Source organism: Protopterus annectens, chromosome 9.part0, assembly GCF_019279795.1.
Source record: "Protopterus annectens isolate FY-2018-M chromosome 9.part0, PAN1.0, whole genome shotgun sequence".
Classification (NCBI taxonomy): Eukaryota; Metazoa; Chordata; order Ceratodontiformes; family Protopteridae; genus Protopterus; species Protopterus annectens.
In genome coordinates this window covers 1,464,900,005-1,464,926,118 of record NC_056743.1, presented here as the reverse complement: position 1 = coordinate 1,464,926,118, position 26,114 = coordinate 1,464,900,005, and the positions used below count along the sequence as shown (strand labels likewise).

Genomic DNA, 26,114 nt, shown 5'->3' with positions numbered 1-26,114 from the left:
TATGTTGCCAGACCATCAAAAACTGTGATTGGTCCCTTGTTAAAACACCTTCTATTGTTTTGCTGCTGTTAAACTGCTGTTTTGTTACTGTTCCCTGTAATTCCATGTGAACATGCCCAGTATTACAATGTTGATGATGGCAAATCAGCAATGGCAAAACAAAACTGATGACATGTCATCCATTCTGTCTCGGCATTTACACTTACGTATGTTGTTTGTTATTAGGTTAGCAATTTGCACTTACATAACTATAAAACACCCGCTTTCTATTACATGCCTACAAATGATGACCTCCTTTCCTATTGGTACCACTGTTATTTATTTATTTATTTATTTTTTGCAAAAGCATGTCCAGTTCTGATTTACCTGACATTACAGCTGTAAGGTCCTTTTGCTCTTGTGTATACATACTGATGTACAAAATGCAGCTGTGTTCTCAGCTTTCATACATAAATTCCTTGTATATAGATCTAATATGCCATAACTGCATTCTATGCATTCATCCCATAAAGTATCTTCTGTCATTGTTAACTGTTATCTCAAGTCAGCATTTACTTAACAAGTATATCACATGTTCACTTCTCTTTGTTACAATGCAGCTTTATATCCCTATCACATCCATTATTAGCATGTCCATAACTTTGAGATTGCCATTGAAATTGATTATCATTACAGTAATACTGCAAAATTTGTCAGAATTGCTTCTTATATACTTTGTCATACTTGCCTACAGGATATGATTACAGTTGAAACATTTCCCCTTCAACATTAATTGTTCAATAAAATGCAATTTAGTGTACCAATACCCACATTTCACTTCCCCTCATTCTGGTTTCTTTCTCTATACTTTCCTTTAATATGTATGGGCTATAGCACATGCACGCATGTGAGTGTTGCCTATATGTGAGCCATTTTGTTTACATTCTGTATTCATGCTTACAAGCACCTCCCCATGGCTGCAAACACTATTATTGGCCATGAAAAGGTATCTGCAAACATATAGGTCTGATGAGCAGCATGAAAATTTGATTAGTGCAGCTGCTCATTGCTCTAACATGCTTAAATTGTATAGGTGTAGCGCAGCACCTACACAATTGCTAATGAACACCAGGCATTATTTCAAGTATTTTTGTAATAAAATTAATTAATTTCCTTACCTTTGTTATGTGGTATTTCCTTCTGGTTTTAATAAGAGAAAATAATTTATACTGAACAAGTAATGCAAAAAACATACCTTATTTGTTAAACCTAAAATAATTTTTCTGACTTTCCTATTATTATAGTGCATGTCAAAATGGGAATAGTGTTATCAATATTACAACTTAATATAAAAATCACTAACTTATAGGCCCGAAGTAGGAGAGAGGCAACAATTATAGAAACCCTCTTAAAGTAAGGAAGATGAGTTTTTGTCTTTAAAAGTGTGATGATATTATTCCGTAATCGTACACACACACACACACACACACACACACACACACACACACACACACACACACACACACACACACACACACACACACACACACACACACACACACACACACACACACACACACACATATATATATATGTAGGTCTACTTCAAAATTCTGAAATCTCACAAGACCAAATGTTATTTTCCTCAGACAAAAATAATGAGTGGTTGATAACCCGAATGGCCAATTTTTTACAGGGCAAGTAAACACTTGCCCAACATGGGAAAATATGCCCTTTTCTCCACTGTAGTGCAATCTTGGAGTAGGCTTATATAGCTATGGGGTGTGGGGGTGCAGCCCCCACCTAGGTGGGTTTTGCATAATCTGGTGTGGTTCCATGAAGTTTTGGGTTACGTGTTTACATGCATAACTGTATGGCTAGTAGGGTAATGTGGAAAGTTGTACTTCAACCCTTGAAAATAAGGTAATCTATATTCAAAGAAAGATGATACCATTTCTGTTATTTTTTTGCATATCTGGGATACACTATCTATCCTGCTAGGCAATGGCTTCAGTTTATCTTTGAACCACATATTAGACTGTTTGGCAAGAAGAAGTGTTATATTAGGGCACAACAGTAAATCACTAACTGGCTACACAAGAATAAATGGGAAGACAGTTGTATATGTATGCATGGCTCTAGCAAGAGTTACATTTACAGAGCATATAAAGTGCTTTATAAGTTTGCATACAAAGCTAAAGTTGGATGGCAGCAATTCATTTGATTATAAAACATAAACTTGATACTTTTTTGTTTATGAATCAACAATAAATATGATTCAATCATAAAAAACATTTTCCTAACTTTTAAAATTGATTTGACTCAAAGTTACAGGCAGTTGTCCAGCCTGATAGAAAATAGTAATGCAGAGGACAAATATAGTCTAAACTCAGTGAAGTCTATATTGCAGAACTGAATTCTGTGAAACTTCTGTGTACCACATAATGCACTAATCTCTAGCTACCTCAATAAACATTTAAACATATATGCTCATGGGTTCATAGGTTTATACAGGTTGTATATCAGTTTGATCACTTGTCACCTATCCTCAAGATCCAAATTGCTCAGTATCCATTGACGTGCTCCATATTCTCCATACCCTATTTTTTAAGTTATGAGGTAACATGCATTACATTACAATAATACTGTTTAAAATGATAAATATCTACCACGATGAGGTAGTGCACATTGTGTTACAACTATGAACTTTAAGTCAACCTTAACACCATTATATGCATGTCATGGGCTATGAGACATAAAATGAAAACATCTGCAAACATTTAAAGATATCTGTTAACCAATTAAAGCTTCATTCCTTAGAATTCTTCTTAATTCTGGAATAATCCATCTATAATCCATATATAAGAATTCTTCAGCAGTAGCATATCTGGAGACTTTAACAGGTATATTAACACTAAAGTTATATTCTTGCTTTTGGAATAGCTCCTGCTGAAATACAACTTCCTTTGGGAGCCGTTCCTCAGGAGATTTTTGTATCATGTCCTGACTGAAAAAAAGACTATCTGTGACACTTTTGGTTGCTGGTCTTTCTGAAACTTTGTTTTGTTCCCATCTTCTTTATTGGTTTCTGTCTACTTCAGTGCCCTCATCCATCCTTGGAGCTACCAGCTTCAACTACTACTACCCCCTGACTATCTCTGTTCTAAGTCTGGGGCCACCACAGAACCTAAGGGCCTCTACTACTAGCCCCGGACTATCTCTGTTCTAAGTCTGGGGCCACTACAGCACCTAAGTTTATCCTGGGAGGTTGTGCTGTTGCTTTTTTTTCATTTATAACCTACTACTTGATAGCCCCACTCCCCTTCAGTTGCCTGTTACATGCAGGAGCTGAACTCTATGGACCATGCCTCCCAGCAGAGGACACATAGATGACAGCCTCCACCCTTGAATGATGACGCCAATCCATCCTTGCCAGTGACTCAAACTCCAAAGACACTAACTGAACCAGGGTTACCTGGGTCACAGTTAGGACTTTATCCCTCTAAACCATGACATTGGCTATGAAACTTTAATATTGATAGATTTTGTTGTACAGGCGTCTTCAATTTCTCTGCAGCATACCATCTTCTGAACAAACTATGTAGGATCTTGGTTCAGCTGCTTTATCAGTTGCTACAGCTTTAGACTGAGAACTCTGTCCAATGACCTCTGAAATCTTCTTTATCTCCAACCCATACATTTGCCAGTCTTCTGTAATTTTCATTATAATAATATTTTTTGTCTCTTTTGATTTCTTTTTCAGCAGTTACTGAACTTTTTTATTGACTTTCTGGCTTCAACAATATAGTTGATTTAGAAAATCTGCTTTTGAAACCTACTGCAGTAGAGTAGTTTTGTATTTTATTAACTGCAAGAAGACAGTCCTCACAACCTTTTCTACGGGTGTTTCCAAGGAAATGTTTTGCAGTTTGGACAGTTCTTTCATAGGTTCATAGGTAAGTACTAGGCTAGCTGCCCTTGCAGGCCATTATAAGCCTAGCCAGTTTCACTTTTGCTTCTTGAATTAACCTTATACCATTTGGTAATAGATTTTCTTATCCATCCCATGGCTGATAATTATAAATTATTGCTAGTGAGAATAACTGGGATCATACTATAGGTAATATAAGGGGACCCATGCATGGAATAAAACATTTAGGAGTTATCTTTGTCCATTAGTATTGTATATTGCATTATATAATATTATAGCATTATAGTATTTGTATTGGGGGCAGTCCTGGGGTACATACTGTATTACCTATCCATAGATCCAAGTTGCACTTGAATATAGACAGGGATGAGCTTTATTTTAACATGGATGGGAAGTCTGTTCCAGAACTGTGATATCTTTTGTACCTGTTCTTCCAAATCATTCTGCTGAAGTTACAGAAGATGTTTATGTCCCTGAACTGAGTATTTCTGATGCAATTTGGCTTTCTGATATGCAGTAGGTCCATCAGTACAGGGTTGGAGGAGCATGAAGAACACTGATACCTGTGCAGTGAAAGAGACCTGGTTCACTGCTCCAGAGAGCACCCCATGCATTATGAGGTTATAATTCATACCACACCTTTCGATTACCTAACCTGGACCGAAACACTAAAGGTGGAGCCGTGTCCATATTCCTTAAGAATATCCACACCTCCAGGCTAGTTGCTCAGCATAATACATCTAAGATTATCCAAGTGCAACTAACTCTGGGCAAGACTGCAATCCAAATTGTAGCTTGCTACAGATCCCCTACCATGCCCCAGGATTCCCACTCCTCATTTCTTGATACACTGGAAAATATTAGGGTACAACCTAACACCCTAATAATGGGCGATTTCAACTACCCCACCATTAACTGGGAAAACTACTCATGTACCAACTCTTTTGCTCAACGTTTTCTGGAATTCATAAATTCCAATGCCTTGGATCAACTTATCCACACCCCCCACCAGGGGCAACAATATCCTAGACCTGGTCATTACCAACATAGGCAACCAGTGTTCCACACCAGAGGTCAATTCCTCATTGGTCAGATCCGACCACAAGCTAATCACCCTAGACATCCACATCCCACCCCCACTCCCCCCATTAGGGAAACTACCATAAAAATTTCTCCAAAGCCAACTTCACACTTTTTAAGACAGAAGTGGCAAACTTCACGACCCCCATGCAGACGGACAATAGAGGTACTACTGCTAAACCCTACACAAATGCACTTTATAAGCACTTACACAAGTGCATGGATCATGCAATCCATAACAGAACCAAGATGCCATCCTCCAAAAAAAGGAAGCCAATCTGGTGGTCCCCTGCTATAAACAATCTCTACAACAGAAGAAAGAAACTGTTGCAAAAAAGAGTAAAATCCCATGATTGGAGAACTCCCTGGTCAGCCTCAGTAAGAAGCTGAGATCCCTCATAAAATCCTCCAAAGCTAGTTAGGAAAACAAAATCACCACTGATTCTAAAGACAACCACAAAGCATCATCCACTAAATGTCCCATCCCTCCAGAATTTACTCCAAACCTATCGCACCACCAGACCACTAAGATCCAACAACAAAAATCACTCACAGATCACTAAAGCCAATAACTCTGCTGGTGAAGCACTATTCTCTTGCACCATAGCCAAATTATGGAACTCCCTCCCCTCCACAATTACCTCCGTAACATCATGCACCCATTTCAAAACTTTACTAAAAGCGCACCTAAAACATGCTGGCTATGCCCATGCAACTCCCACTCTAATATCACCCACCCCATCTAACCACTACCTTTCTTTCCACTCCACTAACTACCTTGATTATAGCAAGCTCAGATGCTCATAAGCCTAGTACTTATTATACAGCAGGAACTTCTTATTGTAACATTTGTTAATGTCTGTTATGTACTTCACAGATAAAGATTCTAGTTGTCTACTGATGTACTATGTTCTTCATCTGTAAATATGTTGTAAGTAATTGCTATGTAAATTGTTAATTGCTATGTAATCCAATGTAACTACTGTCTGTTTATTTTAACTGTGGAGCTTTTCTCCCCGGGCCTCTGCTGAAAATGGACCTACGTCCAGTCGGACACTCCCGGTCAACAAATATAAATAAATAAAAATAAAATAAATGTCAAGAATCTCAATGGCAACACTCAGATCTGCTCTGAGTTACAGCACAATGGCACTAAATATACAGAACCAACTGATATTGCCAACATCCTGGTGGATAGGTTCAGTGTTAAATTTACCCCCCTTTCACCCCGTATAGGGCCCATCTCTATACCAAAAGAATGCAAAGTTCTTGTAATCACGGCTACACAGGTAAAAAACACCAAGAACATAGCATCCATGGGACCTGACAACATCCCAGGCTGCGTTCTACATGAACTACAGAACGAACTGGCACCCCACCTAAGTATCATGTCCAATCATATTCTCACCTCAGGCTTTGTGCCCACTGAATGGTGTACAGCAATGGTTATCCCACTCCACAAAGGGGGAGCCACCACGGACCCTGGGAACTACTGCCCCATTAGCCTGACGAGCCTGGTTTGCAAGGCTATGGAACGTATCATCATGAAACTTATAAACAATGACATTGGTAATCTCCAAACTCTGGACCCCAACCAGTTTGGGTTTGTAAAAGGCAGATCATGTCTCCTAAACCTGACAGACTTCTTTGAAGCAGTCAACAAGTAGATGAGGGTAAGGTGGTTCACACAGCCTATCTAGATCCCGCCAAGGCTTTCGACACCATCCCCCACTCTAGAATTATAGATAAACTCACTAAACTAGGTATAAATCCCTATGTCACAAGATGGGTTGCCAACTGGATCACTGACAGAACCCACACTGTGAAAGTAGCAGACTCCAAATCCGACTTCAGACCAGTGACAAGTGAAGTACCACAGGGTTCAGTCTGGGTCCTCTCCTGTTTGGTATCTACTTCTCTGAAGTACAGGCTAACACAGAAGGTCTTTGGCTAATGAAGTTCACAGATGACTGCAAACTAGGAGCCATAATCAAAACTCCTAATGATGTGGACATCCTACAAAAGGGCCTCACTGAGACAGATGCCTGGTGTCAAAGCCATGGCCTCAAACTCAATGCCAAAAAGTGCATTGTCATCCCTTTTGGTAAAAACTCTGTACTCATGAACTACCACATAGGTGGTAGTCTACTTAATACCGAAAGTGTGATAAGAGACCTTGGGACACAGGTGGACAGTAGTCTCATCTTTGATAATCACATCGCCACAGTAGTCAGAAAATCCTTCTACATGGCACACCTCATCACAAAAGGTTTCTCATCCAGGAAAAAGGAGGTTATTGGTCCCCTCTACTCGTCACTCATTAGACCCATTATAGAATACAGCACCCTTTTGGTATGTACCTCACAAGACATCTACAACAACTGGAAAGGCTGCAGAAATACCTCACAAAGAGGATTACCAGCCTCAAACAGATGCCCTACACAGACCGTCTCAAAAAACTCCAGCTTTACTCCGTCACATATTGCCTACTCAGAGGTGATCTCTGCCTAACATATAAAGCTATGTCAAACCCAGAGATGTTGGACATTCTCCACTTAAAGAAATCCCAATCCCTCCGAGCTACACACTCTAGGGACCTAAACCTTATCATCACAATAAACAGAACATGCTGGAGGGATAGATTCCTGTCCCAGAGACTTCCCATACTATGGAACAAACTACCTATCTATATCAAATAAAGCTCCTCATTAACACTCTTCAAAAAAATCTTGATGATTGGATGGGAGATAGGAAATTCACCCCAGGGATCACTTCTGTGGCTCTGCTCAACAGGGGCACAGGAAAATAATTTCATTGGGTGGCGAAAGCCAAGGTACCTTTTTGGCTAGGCTTATATAGGCCCTAGGGCCAATAGCCTAGTACCTACCTATGAACCTAAGACACAGGTCACCTCTTAGCCAGTCTGTAGGATACCAAGTATACAGAGCTGTAATTCAGCTTATGCAGGACATATTGTTTAGCTCTTGTATCCTTCTAGTAAGATATCCCTGTGGGTCTTACAGTTGTTACATGTGTCTGGACACATACATGCTAAAGGAGGCATTATACTCAATGACTGGCCTAATGAAAGCTGAGTAAAGGGGACAGTGACATCTCTAGATTTAGACACAGTCCCTTTGTTTATAAGCTGTGTAATATAGAATGCTTTCCTTCTGACTGTGGAGAGATGGTGGTTGAACATTAGCGCACTGTCACCATAAGTTCCCAAATCCAAATTGTATTGCCAATATGGTAGTTTCCTGGGGTAGATGACTTCCCAAAGGCTAAGATAATGTATTTTTTGGCATTTAGTTTCAGTCAATGATTTGGGCACCAGATATTTGTTTGGAAAAAATGTTCCTTCTGGGTGGCTAAGTCATTCGCAGAGCCAATGACTGATCCTAGCTTGCAGTCACCTGCAAACTTAATAAGCCAGTTTACATTAGTATTGGCTTTTATTTCAGAAAAGTATATGCCAAACAAGACAGTTCACAGCACAGAACCCTGGGGGACTCCACTGGTGACTGGTTTCTTTGTGAAGGTAACATTCCCTATTTTGATCTCCTGAGTGCTATCTGTGATCTAGATGGCAATTCAGCAGATGAGATAGGTGTTAATTCCCAATTTATTTAGCTTTCCTACTCTGCCTGAGTGATGGACTGTGTCAGATGTTTTGGCCATATCAAGGTATTTGATGTGCACTGTTTTACCTTTATCCATTGCTTTGGTAACCTTTTCAAATAAGTTCACCATGCTGAGTAAGCATGACCTGCCCTTGAAAATCCAGACTGAAACTGGTCCATTTGAAGTTTCCCTATATCCTAATAAGTTACATGATAATCCCTTCTATGGCTTTGCATTGAGGTCTGGTCAGACATATGGGTCTGTGAAAGGTTCTCCCTTATGCAAGGATGTGACTGTATCCGTTTTTCATTCACTTGATATAAAGCCTGTATAGAGGCTGAGGTTAGGCAATGTTGTTAGGGGTGGATAAGTCATGCTTCATGCTATTTGAGATGCATCCAGAGATATTGTCAAGACCTATCAATGCCACTTCTCCTTTTGACTGAGAATGGTAAGGATTGTAATTTATATTCATGCCCATATCTTCTGAATTTCTGATTTATGTATTACAGACCATTGTCACATATGAGAATATTAGATATGTTTTGTCTCATGAATATTGACTTTAATGCATTAATCACACTTGTATTTGTTGCGTCTGTCAGTTTGATTATTTCAGAGATGCCAGAATAATACTGGACACACATTACTTTTCTGAAATGGGAAACATCTGCAATTGCACAGAGTGCACAGTCTACAACTAGTTAAGTAATCAGTTCATTCTTGGCATTATTGTAATGCTGTGCACTACAGGTGGCACAACTTATTGTAATGGTATGCACTAGAGATGGCACAACTTATAATGGTATGCACTAAAAATGGCACAATTAATTGTAATGGTATGTACTACAGATGGCACAACTCTTGTAATGGTATGCATTACAGATGGCACAAATCATAATGGTATGCATTACAGATGGAAAAACTCATAATGGCTTGCACTACAGGTGGCACAACTCAATGTAATGGTATGCATTACAGATGGCACAAGTCATTGTAATGGTATGCACTAAAGATGGCACAATTCATTGTAATGGTATGCACTACAGATGGCACAACTCATTCTAATATTATGCACTACAGATGGAACAGCTTGTTATAATGGTATACACTACAGATGGCACAAGTCGCAGCTAGTTTTTTACTTGATGACACATTTCTAGTTACTAAATAACTATATTGGTGAGACTCATACAAGTGATATTTGACTGTTTAGAGTGGACACATACCATGGTCGAAAACACAAAGCCAAACCCTACTCAATTCATAGAAGTGTCTGAACTCCCTGCAGTACTGTTATATATTATAGCATATATAGAAGACTTACCCACAAACTAAAGGTACAGAAAGATGATTCATACACCCATTCTCTGAGTTCTACTGGTGATGTGCTCATCACACTATGATAAAACAACACCACAGAAACAGCTGCATCCTACACCTACAGATTGTTAATATGCCATAACATAATCAGAGCCATTGGAGATGCACACCATCCCCAGCTGAGTAAGATAGCCACACTTTTTTGTATCACTCTCCTCATGCTGTTCCCGCAGACCTGCCTCCAGTGGGATCCACACCAGGAGTGGATCTTGTCATTATTATAATATGTAAATATGCCCAGCTCATAATCATAACAACAGAGCTAGAAACATTTGTAAATCATTCTGCAACATGACTGTGATCCAGGACAGTCCAATGTCATGATGTCATATTCATCGTGTAGTCCAAGCATTATTATAAATTTAGACTGTTATCTAGTTCTACAAGGCCCATCTCCAGATCCGGCCAGCAATACATAGCTATAGTACATATCTGAAGAGGGTACAGTAAAGCACAAAGCTTAAATGCAAATGTAACAGGTAGTTTGCATCAGTGTTAACTGACCACATTTAAAATGATGTTGATGATTAGAATGAATGATCCCCATCCATACCTCTCAATCTCTTAGAGCAAGAAATCTGCACAAAGCCATAAATAAAAGTGGGAGAAAGGCCAAAGAATAGGGACATTTTTTTAAATATTTCTCTTATAAACTTAGAAAGTTGATAGAATAACAGGTTTTGCATTAGCATGAATTTTCTGAAGGGTATGAAGTCTGAAACTCAAATGTCAATTGTTATTTTCTATTGTCATTCTTCAATGATTTACCATTAATTTGCTAGAAAACCATAATTTTATGAAAAAAGGACCAAAAATTTGGATATACTGCAAAAATCTGTACAGTTGAGAGGTATGTCCCCATCACCCTGGTACAGCATAGAACAGTACTTAATATTAGCAATACTGCAGTTATCATATCTGAATATTTCTCTAGACTTTTTATCTTCCTGAGTATTCATTTAGACTTTTTAACTTCCTGAGGTATTTATTTTCTCTCATCCTATATCTCAGTCCAGAAATTCTCTTAAGCATGTGAAATCAGCTTCCAGGTTAGACAGCTCTGATTGTAGCTCACGTCTGCACACCTTAACCCCCAATAAACTTCCCCTAATGATACTTGTACACTCTCAAATAAAATGTTTGGTTTAGCTTCATAGCATGTGATTTATTCCTTCAGATGATTTGCTTCTTCATTTATCACATGTTTACAGTTCTTAATTAACTATATGGTTATGTGTTGTAATTTTTAATTATCAATAAGTGGTTGCAGTTTGCACCTGTCCTTGCAATACACTTCCTCTTCATTATATACCTGCTTGCCAAACTCTTGTTCATGCTTTCATTCCTTTTGAACAGATATTCCTTCCTCTATTCTTTTGCTCTATGTATTTAGTAATTTTGATCTGTTTCAGATGATTTGTAATGTCAGTCTTATTACCCTGCACAAGACAGAGCCACTTTGCATGAGAATGTTTACACGATTTACCATATTAATTTACTGTATTCTGATTAAAACAGAGGTTTATGTGCCAGACTTTGTCTATTTAAAAAACTATAGCTAAATTATATCTTGTTAACTTGGAACAAGAAAAATCCTATTTTTCCACTAACATCACATTCAACATCCTCTAAAAGTTTACAAAATACCACTTATGCCACACTTCTCAAAGTCATCCTAATTTCATGTCATTAGTCCCCTCCCAGCCAACATGGCCACTCATTCCCTTCATCAGTGAGGCATTACTTTTAAAATCCTATATTTTGTAATGCATAGTTAGCTGTGATCTTGTTTAATGCCATTTGAATGATGCTTCAGGTTTATATACCTTATATGCAAAATCTGAAGGTTGTTGTATCTTTCGGCTTTTCCCAGTTAGGGGTTGCCACAGCGAAACTCCGGTCCGCTAATGATTGGCAGTAGATTTTTACGTACCGACTTGCCAGGCCTGATGCACAACCTTCAACGAAGGTACGCCCATTCACGCATGTCTCCACACAGAAGATGCTTTAGCTGAGAATCGAACAGGGCAACATCTTACTGTGAGGTGACAATGCTACTGCAGCACCACCAATGCAAAATCTGAAGGTAATGCTACTCAATGCTATGTCTAAACCTCAAAATGCACTCTCTCAAGGAACTCCTAAAAATGAAGAACATCGATATCTGTGCAGTAACTGAGACCTGGTTCAAGGCCCCAGAGAGAACCCCTGTAATACCAGGCTACAACTGTTGCCACACTTTTCGGCCACCAAACCAGGAATGAAACACTAAAGGTGGAGGAATGTCCATATGTACCAAGGATATTCACACCACCAGGCTAGTTGCCCAACACAATATGTCTGAAATTCTCCAGGCGCAACTAACACTAGGTAAGACTGCAATCCAAATTGTAGCTTGCTGCAGATCCCCCACCATGCCCCAAGATTCTCACTACACCTTTCTAAACATACTGGAAAATATTAAGATACAACCAAACACCCTAATACTGGGTGATTTCAGCTACCCTGCCATTAATTGGGAAGACTAGTCATGTACCAACACCTTTGCCCAACGGTTCTTGGAATTCATAAATTCCAATGCCCTGGACCAACTAATCCATGGTCCCACAAGGGGCTCCAATATCCTAGACCTGCTCATTACCAACATGGGAAATCAATGCTTCACACCTATAGTCACCTCCTTGCTGGTCAGGTCTGACCATAAGCTAATCACCCTTAACATCCACATCACACCCCACCCCCCAGTAAGGAAACCTCCATAAAAAACTTCTCCAAAGCCAACTTCATGCTACTTAAGTCAGAAGTGACAAACTTCATGACACCCATGCAGACGGGAACTGAACGTTCGACTGCTGAATCCTACACTAAGGCAATGTAGGAGCACATCCACTCATGCATGAATCGTGCCATCCCAAATAGAACCAAGATGCTCTCCTCCAAAAAAAGAAAGCCAATCTGGTGGTCCTCTGCCATAAACAAACTTTCAACAAAAGGAAGAAACTATTGCAGAAAAGAGAAAATTCCAGGATGCAAAAAACTCCCTTACCAGCCTCAGTAAGAAGCTGAGATCCCTCATAAAATCCTCCAAAACTAGTTACGAAAATAAAATTGCCAAAGATGCCAAAGAAAACCACAAGGCATTCTATAACTAAGTCCAAAATCTAAATGACAATGCTCAGATCTGCTCTGAGCTACAACAGAATAGCATTACGTATACTGATCCCAAGGATATTGCCAATATCCTGGCAAATCGATTCAGTGCCAACTTCACTCCCTCTCACCCCCTAAACGGTCCATCTCAATACCGGAACGTTGTCAAATTCGGTAATAATGGCCACACAGGTAAAAATCTCACTCTCCAAAGCAAAGAATACAGCATCCATGGGACCAGATGACATCCTGGGCTGTGTACTACATGAACTGCAAAATGAACTAGCACCTCACCTAGGTATCATGTTTAATCAGAGCCTCACTTCAGGCTTTGGGGCCACTGAGTGGCACACAGCTACATTTATCCCACTCTACAAGGGGGGATCCACCTTGAATCCCAGAAACTACCGCCCCATCAGTCTGATGAACCTGATCTGCAAGGCCATGGAATGTATTATCATGGAACTTATAAACAAAGACATTGACAACCTTCAAGCACTGGACCCCACCCAGTTTGGGTTCGTGAAGGGCTGAGCTTGTCTCCTGAACCTGATTGACTTCTTTGAATCAGTCTCCAGAGCAGTGGATGAGGGTAAGGCAGTCCACACAGTCTATGTGGACCACGCCAAGGCCTTTGACACCATCCCCCACTCTGGAATCAAAGATAAACTTACTAAGCTGGGTATTAATCCCTACATCACTTCATGGGTTGCCAACTGGCTTACTGACAGAACCCACACTGTAAAAGTAGCAGACTCCAAATCCAGCTCCAGGCAAGTGACAAGTGGAGTACCTCAGGGTTCATTCCTGGGACCGCTCTTGTTTGGCAGCTACTTCTCTGATGTACAGGCCACCACTAAGGGACTCTGGCTAACAAAGTTCGCAGATGATTGCAAACTGGGAGCCATTATTGAATCCCCAAATGATGTGGATACTCTACAAAAGGGCCTTACAGAAACAGATGCTTGGTGCCAGAGCCATGGGCTCATGCTGAATGCCAAGAAATGTATAGTTATCCCCTTTGGGAAAAAAACATGTACCCATGAATTACCACATAGGTGGCAGTACACTAAACACCGAAAGTGTGATAAGAGACTTAGGGACACAGGTGGACAGTGGTCTCACCTTCGATAACCACATAGCCCCAACAGTCAGGAAATCCTTCTATCTGGCACACCTCATCATTAAGGGTTTTCATCTAGAAAAAAGGAGGTCATTGTCTCACTGTACTCATCCCTCAATAGACCCATTACAGAATACAATGCCCCATTTTGTATGCACCTCTCAAGACATCTGCAACAACTGGAAAGGCCGCAGAAATACCTCACTAAAAGAATCACATGCCTAAAGCAGATGCCCTATGCTGGCCGCCTTAAAAAACTCCAGTTATACTCTATCGCATATTGTCTACTCAGAGGCAATCGCTGCTTAACATACAAGGCCATGTCAAACCCAGAGCTGTTGGACATGCTACACTTAAAGAAATCCCAATCCTTCAGAGCCACATGCTCCAGGGATCTAAACCTTGTCATCACAATAAACAAAACGTGTAGGAGGGATAAGTTCCTGATCCAGAGACTCCCCAGACTCTGGAATAGACTGCCCATACATGTCAAGCAGAGTGCCTCTTTGGCTCTCTTCAAAAGGAACCTCGACGATGGGATGGGAGAAAGGAAATCCACTCCAGGGATCACATCAGTCCCCTTGCTAGACAGGGGTCCAGGGAAGTAAATAGTGTGGGAAGAAATAGCCAGGGAATTGTTATAGCTAGGCTTGTATAGGCCCTAGGGCCAATAGCCTAGTACCAACTTATAAATCTGTGAACCTATGAATCTATACTATGACTTCAATAAGCAAAACAATATCACAAGTCTTATAAAACATTTTAGAAATATATGTTTATAAGTATTAACTTTGCCTACTTTGTATTCTTGATGGTTGAAACATCTTTGTTGAGTGTTGAAAATTTCTTTCTCAGTATGTGAATTGTTATGGTAAATAGAATCATGTTCACCTGAAATGAATAACAAAGGTGTAGCCATTGTAATTAGGTTTACAATACATAATCTAAAATATGGAGCAGAAGTTTTATAACAAAAATATATAGTTTCTGGTAAACATTATTATATTTTAGATCATAGATGTTTATGGCAGCATTTTTATGATGTCCATTTTTTTCCAACTGTAGGCTTCCTTTTACTATAATTCTTATCTCCATCCATTTTACATACCACTAATATTTAACCAAATAATTTTGATGGCATGGTTTGCTTATTCTTTGAGCAAGATTCATTACACACTTTCCAGAAGTGCAGGCCAGATTTAGAAATTTGGCCTGTACTGTTAACAATGCTTTGCAGGAGGAAACTTGGGGGTTCAGGACACTCAATGAAAGCTAAGTAAAAGGCTATAAATGTCATTGTAAATCATATGACACTACACAGGATTCAGAAGTTTCTGGCTACTAGTACCACTCTGACAAATTTACATGAAAATTGAAATACTGCCATTAGTGATAAAGAAGAATGACTATCGCCCTGAAACAGGTACCAGTGCATATAAATACTTTTTTCTCCCTACACCAAAAAGTTCTCCAGTGTAGGTGTCTTCTGTGTGGATTTCGCATGCCCTCCATACATCTGCATGGATTTTGTCTGTGTACGCTATACTTCTTTCACCTCCTAAACACTTGCCATAGGTAAATTGGAATTAGTTGTCCACAGGCTTAAATGTAGAATGCGAGTGGTAGTGTGTAATTCTGTATTTGATTGGTGCCCTGCCCAGGGTAGGTTTCAGTGCATGGCACCCATTGGCTGTGTGTATAGTCTTGGGTATCCCCATGACCCTTTAAAGGATACAGCAGGTTATTAGTAAGTGATGGATAAATGGATTGTATGACTCTGATAGTTAAACATGAACTAATGCGTTTCACAAGACAGAGATGTGAGGTGGTAGACAGCACTGGTGTTTTGTTCAAATGCAATGTACCTCATTTAGTACTAATACACAATATAATTCTTCATACCAATACACAAATGCTTGCACTATGACATACTCATTATATGGATATGCTTCTGTTTGCTCAGTACCTCTGAAAACTAAAGCATGCCAGCTGTCAGCATCCAAGACACAGACACTTTTCACAGGTCTAAGGTGATACCACTGCCATTCTGTGGGCACCCATCAACAGGATTCTAAATAACTTCTTGGAACACGTGGTGTCACACAGATAGGAATATATCCAAGTACCCCAAAGTATCATTGAGAAGACACCCGTTAATATTTGTCTTCCTCTGCATAGCAGGTATTCTCAGCATCACCCTGTGTTAGAGTGAAACATAAAGCAATACATGCAAATGGCACAAGTGATGCTGCAAATTACTGCATTCTTTCACTGTGAAGGTGATATGTGTCTATTGTGGTTGTATAATGAAAATGTGTGCCAAGATCCAAGCAGCACACATCACTACTACATATAGCTTGGTTCTGTCTTGCAGCACACATTTCAGAGCAGTAGTATGCCAAGTGAGCACATGCTTTGAAAGGTAGTATAACCCCTGCAGCCCTGGCCACACAGAGAGGCATAAGTAGACTAAAACATCAATATAGGTACATTTTGTTACCCTAGGATACAGCTCTGCTGCCTGGGCACCTACAATAAGAATAAGGAGTTGCAATGGGCATCATTTAAAGATCATTCCATGTCTGTTGTATAGTACATGCGGCATAACCAGACTGTTGATACATTGGATTTAGGTGCACCATAACCTGAGATAGAACATCCTGCTGACAAAAATATAGGAGTGGGGCCTTAAGGCAGATGAATCAGTATCAAAATGACATGGTGGAGGATATCCTGCTTGGGATGCTGCCAGTCATACACAAGCTGAGATACAACAGCTCTATGCTTAGCACAGGCATGACATATTAAACAAGTGATGTCCACTTCAGGATATATAAACATATCCATGTATTGTGCAAGACAAATGTTTAGCTATCAACAGCATTATAATTTTGATATAACACATCATAAATTAAATCAAATGTGGTTAAGTGACAAACCATAAGAATGTAACATTTGGGCTGAAGTTCAGCCTAAGAATGCATCACCATTACCGCAGAAGAAATTCAGCTTAGAATAGGCATGGGTGAACTCTACATGTAAATACAATCCCCACTTTATGGCCACACAGCATATGTGCATGGCAGCTGCATCCTCTGTGAGCAAGATGTCAAGATCTTAACGTAACACTGTACCTCTGTACAGTGGCTCTGATTGGTGAGCTTTTCTATATCTATGAAAATAATTGTGAAAAGGATGTCACAACCCTTATCCTTCCAATACCTGCAGCACTCAGACTTGCTGGTGGTGGTTTTCCTAAGTCTTGATGAACAATATTTCCTCTAGCAGTAGCTACAATGATTCTACCTGTTACTGGTAGTCTATTACGGTTGCTGTGACCTTCACATTATAAATGGAGGCTTTATCCCCATATCCTGTTTAGTTTGCTTGGGGATGGTTTGTATTAGCCTCTGTGTTGCAAACAATTTGCCACAAGGCATTCTATAACTAAGTCCAAAATCCAAATGACAATGCTCAGATCTGCTCTGAGCTACAACAGAATAGCATTACGTATACTGATCCCAAGGATATTGCCAATATCCTGGCAAATCGATTCAGTGCCAACTTCACTCCCTCTCACCCCCTAAACGGTCCATCTCAATACCGGAACATTGTCAAATTCTGGTAATAATGGCCACACAGGTAAAAATCTCACTCTCTAAAGCAAAGAATACAGCATCCATGGGACCAGATGACATCCTGGGCTGTGTACTACATGAACTGCAAAATGAACTAGCACCTCACCTAAGTGTCATGTTTAATCAGAGCCTCACCTCAGGCTTTGAGGCCACTGAGTGACACACAGCTACATTTATCCCACTCTACAAGGGGGGATCCACCTTGAATCCCAGGAACTACCGCCCCATCAGTCTGATGAACCTGATCTGCAAGGCCATGGAATGTATTATCATGGAACTTATAAACAAAGACATTGACAACCTTCAAGCACTGGACCCCACCCAGTTTGGGTTCGTGAAGGGCTGAGCTTGTCTCCTGAACCTGATTGACTTCTTTGAATCAGTCTCCAGAGCAGTGGATGAGGGTAAGGCAGTCCACACAGTCTATGTGGACCACGCCAAGGCCTTTGACACCATCCCCCACTCTGGAATCAAAGATAAACTTACTAAGCTGGGTATTAATCCCTACATCACTTCATGGGTTGCCAACTGGCTTACTGACAGAACCCACACTGTAAAAGTAGCAGACTCCAAATCCAGCTCCAGACAAGTGACAAGTGGAGTACCTCAGGGTTCATTCCTGGGACCGCTCTTGTTTGGCAGCTACTTCTCTGAAGTACAGGCCACCACTAAGGGACTCTGGCTAACAAAGTTCGCAGATGATTGCAAACTGGGAGCCATTATTGAATCCCCAAATGATGTGGATACTCTACAAAAGGGCCTTACAGAAACAGATGCTTGGTGCCAGAGCCATGGGCTCATGCTGAATGCCAAGAAATGTATAGTTATCCCCTTTGGGAAAAAAAAAACATGTACCCGTGAATTACCACATAGGTGGCAGTACACTAAACACCGAAAGTGTGATAAGAGACTTAGGGACACAGGTGGACAGTGGTCTCACCTTCGATAACCACATAGCCCCAACAGTCAGGAAATCCTTCTATCTGGCACACCTCATCATTAAGGGTTTTCATCTAGAAAAAAGGAGGTCATTGTCTCACTGTACTCATCCCTCAATAGACCCATTACAGAATACAATGCCCCATTTTGTATGCACCTCTCAAGACATCTGCAACAACTGGAAAGGCCACAGAAATACCTCACTAAAAGAATCACATGCCTAAAGCAGATGCCCTATGCTGACCGCCTTAAAAAACTCCAGTTATACTCTATCACATATTGTCTACTCAGAGGCAATCGCTGCTTAACATACAAGGCCATGTCAAACCTAGAGCTGTTGGACATGCTACACTTAAAGAAATCCCAATCCTTCAGAGCCACATGCTCCAGGGATCTAAACCTTGTCATCATAATAAACAAAACGTGTAGGAGGGATAAGTTCCTGACCCAGAGACTCCCCAGACTCTGGAATAGACTGCCCATACATGTCAAGCAGAGTGCCTCTTTGGCCCTCTTCTAAAGGAACCTCGACGATGGGATGGGAGAAAGGAAATTCACTCCAGGGATCACATCAGTCCCCTTGCTAGACAGGGGTCCAGGGAAGTAAATAGTGTGGGAAGAAATAGCCAGGGAATTGTTATAGCTAGGCTTGTATAGGCCCTAGGGCCAATAGCCTAGTACCAACTTATAAATCTGTGAACCTATGAATCTATACTATGACTCCAATAAGCAAAACAATATCACAAGTCTTATAAAACATTTTAGAAATATATATTTATAAGGATTAACTTTGCCTACTTTGTATTCTTGATGGTTGAAACATCTTTGTTGAGTGTTGAAAATTTCTTTCTCAGTATGTGAATTGTTATGGTAAATAGAATCATGTTCACCTGAAATGAATAACAAAGGTGTAGCCATTGTAATTAGGTTTACAATACATAATCTAAAATATGGAGCAGAAGTTTTATAACAAAAATATATAGTTTCTGGTAAACATTATTATATTTTAGATCATAGATGTTTATGGCAGCATTTTTTATGATGGCCATTTTTTTCCAACTGTAGGCTTCCTTTTACTATAATTCTTATCTCCATCCATTTTACATACCACTAATATTTAACCAAATAATTTTGATGGCATGGTTTGCTTATTCTTTGAGCAAGATTCATTACACACTTTCCAGAAGTGCAGGCCAGATTTAGAAATTTGGCCTGTACTGTTAACAATGCTTTGCAGGAGGAAACTTGGGGGTTCAGGACACTCAATGAAAGCCAAGTAAAAGGCTATAAATGTCATTGTAAATCATATGACACTACACAGGATTCAGAAGTTTCTGGCTACTAGTACCACTCTGACAAATTTACATGAAAATTGAAATACTGCCATTAGTGATAAAGAAGAATGGCTATCGCCCTGAAACAGGTACCAGTGCATATAAATACTTTTTTCTCCCCACACCAAAAAGTTCTCCAGTTTATGTCTCAGTGTAGGTGTCTTCTGTGTGGATTTCACATGCCCTCCATACATCTGCATGGATTTTGTCTGTGTACGCTATACTTCTTTCACCTCCTAAACACTTGCCATAGGTAAATTGGAATTAGTTGTCCACAGGCTTAAATGTAGAATGCGAGTGGTAGTGTGTAATTCTGTATTTGATTGGTGCCCCGCCCAGGGTAGGTTTCAGTGCATGGCACCCATTGGCTGTGTGTATAGTCTTGGGTATCCCCATGACCCTTTAAAGGATACAGCAGGTTATTAGTAAGTGATGGATAAATGGATTGTATGACTCTGATAGTTAAACATGAACTAATACGTTTCACAAGACAGAGATGTGAGGTTGTAGACAGCACTGGTGTTTTGTTCAAATGCAATGTACCTCATTTACTACTAATACACAATATAATTCTTCATACCAATACACAAATGCTTGCTCTATGACTTACTCATTATATGGATATGCTTCTGTTTGCTCAGTACCTCTGAAAACTAAAGCATGCCAGCTGTCAGCATCCAAGACACAGACACTTTTCACAGGTCTAAGGTGATACCACTGCCATTCTGTGGGCACCCATCAACAGGATTCTAAATAACTTCTTGGAACACATGGTGGCACACAGATAGGAATATATCCAAGTGCCCCAAAGTATCATTGAGAAGACGCCCGTTAATATTTGTCTTCCTCTGCATAGCAGATATTCTCAGCATCACCCTGTGTTAGAGTGAAACATAAAGCAATACATGCAAATGGCACAAGTGATGCTGCAAATTACTGCATTCTTTCACTGTGAAGGTGATATGTGTTTATTGTGGTTGTATAATGAAAATTTGTGCCAAGATCCAAGCAGCACGCATCACTACTACATATAGCTTGGTTCTGTCTTGCAGCACACATTTCAGAGCAGTAGTATGCCAAGTGAGCACATGCTTTGAAAGGTAGTATAACCCCTGCAGCCCTGGCCACACAGAGAGGCATAAGTAGACTAAAACATCAATGTAGGTACATTTTGTTACCCTAGGATACAGCTCTGCTGCCTGGGCACCTACAATAAGAATAAGGAGTTGCAATGGGCATCATTTAAAGATCATTCCATGTCTGTTGTATAGTACATGCGGCATAACCAGACTGTTGATACATTGGATTTAGGTGCACCATAACCTGAGATAGAACATCCTGCTGACAAAAATATAGGAGTGGGGCCTTAAGGCAGATGAATCAGTATCAAAATGACATGGTGGAGGATATCCTGCTTGGGATGCTGCCAGTCATACACAAGCTGAGATACAACAGCTCTATGCTTAGCACAGGCATGACATATTAAACAAGTGATGTCCACTTCAGGATATATAAACATATCCATGTATTGTGCAAGACAAATGTTTAGCTATCAACAGCATTATAATTTTGATATAACACATCATAAATTAAATCAAATGTGGTTAAGTGACAAACCATAAGAATGTAACATTTGGGCTGAAGTTCAGCTTAAGAATGCATCACCATTACCGCAGAAGAAATTCAGCTTAGAATAGGCATGGGTGAACTCTACATGTAAATACAATCCCCACTTTATGGCCACACAGCATATGTGCATGGCAGCTGCATCCTCTGTGAGCAAGATGTCAAGATCTTAACCTAACACTGTACCTCTGTACAGTGGCTCTGATTGGTGAGCTTTTCTATATCTATGAAAATAATTGTGAAAAGGATGTCACAACCCTTACCCGTCCAATACCTGCAGCACTCAGACTTGCTGGTGGTGGTTTTCCTAAGTCTTGATGAACAATATTTCCTCTAGCAGTAGCTACAATGGTTCTACCTGTTACTGGTAGTCTATTACGGTTGCTGTGACCTTCACATTATAAATGGAGGCTTTATCCCCATATCCTGTTTAGTTTGCTTGGGGATGGTTTGTATTAGCCTCTGTGTTGCAAACAATTTGCCACAGATGAATGGCAAGGTATATGTTAAATATATGTATTTAACCACAAATGCAGTCAGCATCAGATGTCTCTCTTCTTCTTATGCTAACATGGTCTCCTGCTAGTGCATATGTAAAAAGTGTGTGCAGTCCTTAGCTGGCTCTGCTAACATAGAAAGATAAGGTCCATGTGATGCATGTATGACTAGCAACAGCTGCTGTGGGCATGACAAGGATGCCTGTCCTTGGGGGAGAGGGCAGAGTAGGGCTGTCATATGCTGCAATTCTTCAAGTATGTGGGTAATGTTTGAGGGAGGACTTGGGGAATGAATGTGGCTTGGCAAGCCATGAATGTATTAGCCCTTCTCAGTACAGGCATTAACGTATGCACATGCATGAAGAGGCATAGTGGCCCAATCAGTAAAGTGGACCATGCTTCCCCTGCCCAAGGTGGGAAGGGGGACTAATGTCTTTCAAGAAATATGTCCTCATTGCCAGGATACCAACAAGGCACAAGCACGCCCTATGGTTGCCTGACTGTCAGCCCTTCCAAAGATCGGGTAGGCCTGATGAAGAATGAAGAATGGGGAAAATATGCAAAAGAAATTTGTACAGGCCTTTCCATGGCATGCTTAATTTACGCCACTATGTATCATTGTATTTTGCAAGCATACACTCTCACATCTATTGCCACTGCTTCTAAACTGAAGATACTTGAATGCTAGTTTTGAAATATAACATATCCAAACACAGTGGTACTGATCCATTAAACTTCCCCTCAGTCCATACACAAACAGCCTGAAAGCTGAGGCAGTGACATTGCCTCATCTGAGTTCACCACAAGATGGCTAATCTCCCCAGCATCCAGCTCTGTTTTGGAAGCTGAATTTAATTAGCTTTTTTATTCAATCAAATCAATGACTGATTCTGTTATCTGGAAGTGAGTTGTCTACAGCCAACAAATGGCACTGATGTCTGCATTCGCATTCATCCCGGTCAGCCTTGTGTCACAAAAGGAATATTCCACATGTCCACATGAGAATATGTTATGCAGCATTCTTTTGGTGAGTGAACTCACTTTTTATTTTCTTATTCATTTCATTACTCTCTTTTCAGTGGGTTGAAATGTAGGACTTAGTATGCAAATGTGCCTTTAACATGATGGATCATTTTCAAAAATTTAATCCTAGGACTTAACAACTACCAAAACATTGGAGTTTTGAGGTATAAATGGGTGTACAATGGTAATAATGAAATTTAAATAAGTGATCTGCACTTATTTATAACAAACACTCCAGTTTTTCTATACCCCACACCATAGTCTGGGGTATTAGCAAACCAGCCACTGTGGAATACAATTTCAGAATGCATGACAAACACTTGCCAGTTGAATGTCAGTGTATTCAGAGTGGACATCAATGTGTGCTGTTCATAAATTCATGACTTTATGCCTGTATGCTGCTTCTGTCTGCACTGCAGTGGTCCACAATGCCTAGGTCATAGAGTTGATGATGCGTTAGCCACTGCCAGATCAATCTAGAATATGAAGGGTAACAGCATGCAGCATTCCAGTCACCGACCCTGACAGTGGTCACTAACACTTGTGTTCATTTAAGGCTGCTGGTCTTGCTTGCACAATGCAACACTGCACACTAGGAAATCCTGGTTTACAGAACCAATGAGTAACTGTCTCTTAGTGTATGATTTGTATGTCTGTTAACAGCTCTGTAATGTTTCATTTCATCATTTGTTATGTGGTGATGCTCATTAGCATAATGACCCTGGTGACAGTTGACATGATACCATGACCCTATGTAAAAACTGAAAAAAAAAGGAAAACGGAAGTGATGATGAATGAGGATGATGATGATGATAGTGATGAAAGATTTATTTGAAGATAAGTTATCTTTCACCTTTACTGCAATGCTTCTGCAATGATATATCATTCAATAGTTTTTAGTCATGTTCTTATTACATTATATTAACTATGAACTTCAGGCAACATAATGATATAATGTTTAATTTGTGAACCATATGTTAAATGCATTGCTTTCCTCCCATAGTTGCTTCTTCTTCTCTTTCGACTGTTCCTGTTAGGGGTTGCCACAGCAGATCATCTGTTTCCATTTCTTCCTGTCCTCTGCATATTGCTGTGTCACACCAACCACCTGAATATCCGCTCTCACCACATCCATAAACTTTCTCTTAGGCCTTCCTCTTTTCCTCTTACCTGGCAGCTCCATCCTTAGCATCCTTTTCCCAATATACCCAGCATCCCTCCTCAGCATGTCCATACCAACTCAATCTCGCCTCTCTGACTTTGTCTCCAAACCGTCCAACCTGAGCTGACCCTCTAATATACTGATTCCTAATCCTGTCCATCCTTGTCACACCCAGTGCAAATCTTAACATCTTCACCTCTGCCACATCAAGCTCTGACTCCTGCCTTTTTGTCAATGTCACCGTCTCCAACCCATACAACATAGCTGGCCTCACTACCCTCTTTTAGACCTTCCCTTTCACTCTTACTGGTACCCGTCTGTCACAAATCACTCCTAACACTCTTCTCCACCCATTCCACCCTGCCCCTGCTCTCTTATTCTCCTCTCTTCCACACTCACCATTACTCTGAACTGTTGATCCCAAGTACTTAAACTCATCCACCTTCGCCAAATCTACTCCCTGCATTCTCACCATTCCTCTATCCTCCCTCTCATTCACACATACATATTCTGTCTTAGTCGTGCTGACCTTCATTCCTTTCCTCTCTAGAGCATATCTCCACCTCTGCAGGGTCTCCTCAACCTGGTCCCTACTCTCACTACAGATAACAATGTCATCTGCAAAAATCATAGTCCATGGGGCCTTCTGTCTGATCTCGTCTGTCAACCTGTCCATCACCATTGCAAATAAGAAAGGGCTCAGAGCTGATTCTTGATGTAATCCCACCTCCACCTTAAACGCATCTGTCACTCCCACTGCAGACTTCACCACTGTCAGACTACCCTCGTACATATCCTGTATCACTCTTACATACTTCTCTGCCACTCCTGACTTCCTCATATAATACCACAACTCCTCTCTAGGCACCCTATCATATGCTTTCTCCAAGTCTACAAAGACACAATGCAACTCCGTCTGGCCTTCTCTATATTTCTCCGTCAACACTCTCAGAGCAAGCATTGCATCTGCAGTGCTCCTTCCCGACATGAAACCATACTGCTGATCACTAATCATCATCTCCCTTCTTAATCTAGCTTCTACCACTCTTTCCCATAACTTCAAGCTGTGACTGCTCAGTTTTATCCCTCTGTAGTTACTACAGCAACGCACATCACCCTTAATTTTAAAAATAGGTACCAAAACACTTTTTCTCCCCTCCTCAGGCATCCTCTGACTTTCCAAGATGTCATTAAACAGTCTGGTTAAAAACTCCACTGCCATTTCTCCTAAGCACCTCTATGCTTCTACTGGTATGTCTTCTGGACCAACAGCCTTTCCATTCTTCATCCTTTTCATAGCTGTCCGTACTTCCTCCTTGCTAATTTGTTTCACTTCCTGATTCACTATCCCCACATCATCCAACCTTTCTCTCTCATTCTCTTCATTCATCAGCCCCTCAAAGTACTCTTTCCATCTGCTCAACACACACTCCATGCTTGTGAGTACATTTCCCACATTATCCTTTATCACCTTTACCTGCTCCACATCTTTCCCAGCTCAGTCCCTCTGTCTAGCCGATTGGTACAGGTCCTTTTCTCCCTCTTTAGTGTCCAACCTTTCATACAACTCTCCATATGCCTTATCCTTAGCCTTTGCCACCTGTCTCTTTGCCATGCTCCTCATC

General features: G+C 40.4%; 2 protein-coding genes across 2 annotated transcripts in view; both read right to left on the bottom strand.

Annotated features, from left to right (window-relative positions):
- Window positions 1-15,156, bottom strand: part of LOC122812121 (adhesion G protein-coupled receptor E3-like) — a 224,305-nt gene extending 209,149 nt beyond the window's left edge. Inside the window, exon 1 of the mRNA XM_044084410.1 lies at window positions 15,070-15,156. Within this exon, the coding sequence (XP_043940345.1) occupies window positions 15,070-15,155 (86 nt within the window). The 5' untranslated portion in view covers window position 15,156. The remainder of the gene's footprint in view (window positions 1-15,069) is intronic.
- Window positions 15,157-19,641: 4,485 nt separating this feature from the next.
- LOC122810704 (putative adhesion G protein-coupled receptor E4P) overlaps window positions 19,642-26,114 on the bottom strand; it is a 96,940-nt gene continuing 90,467 nt past the window's right edge. Inside the window, exon 5 of the mRNA XM_044082269.1 lies at window positions 19,642-19,737. Coding sequence (XP_043938204.1) covers window positions 19,642-19,737 — 96 coding nt within the window. The remainder of the gene's footprint in view (window positions 19,738-26,114) is intronic.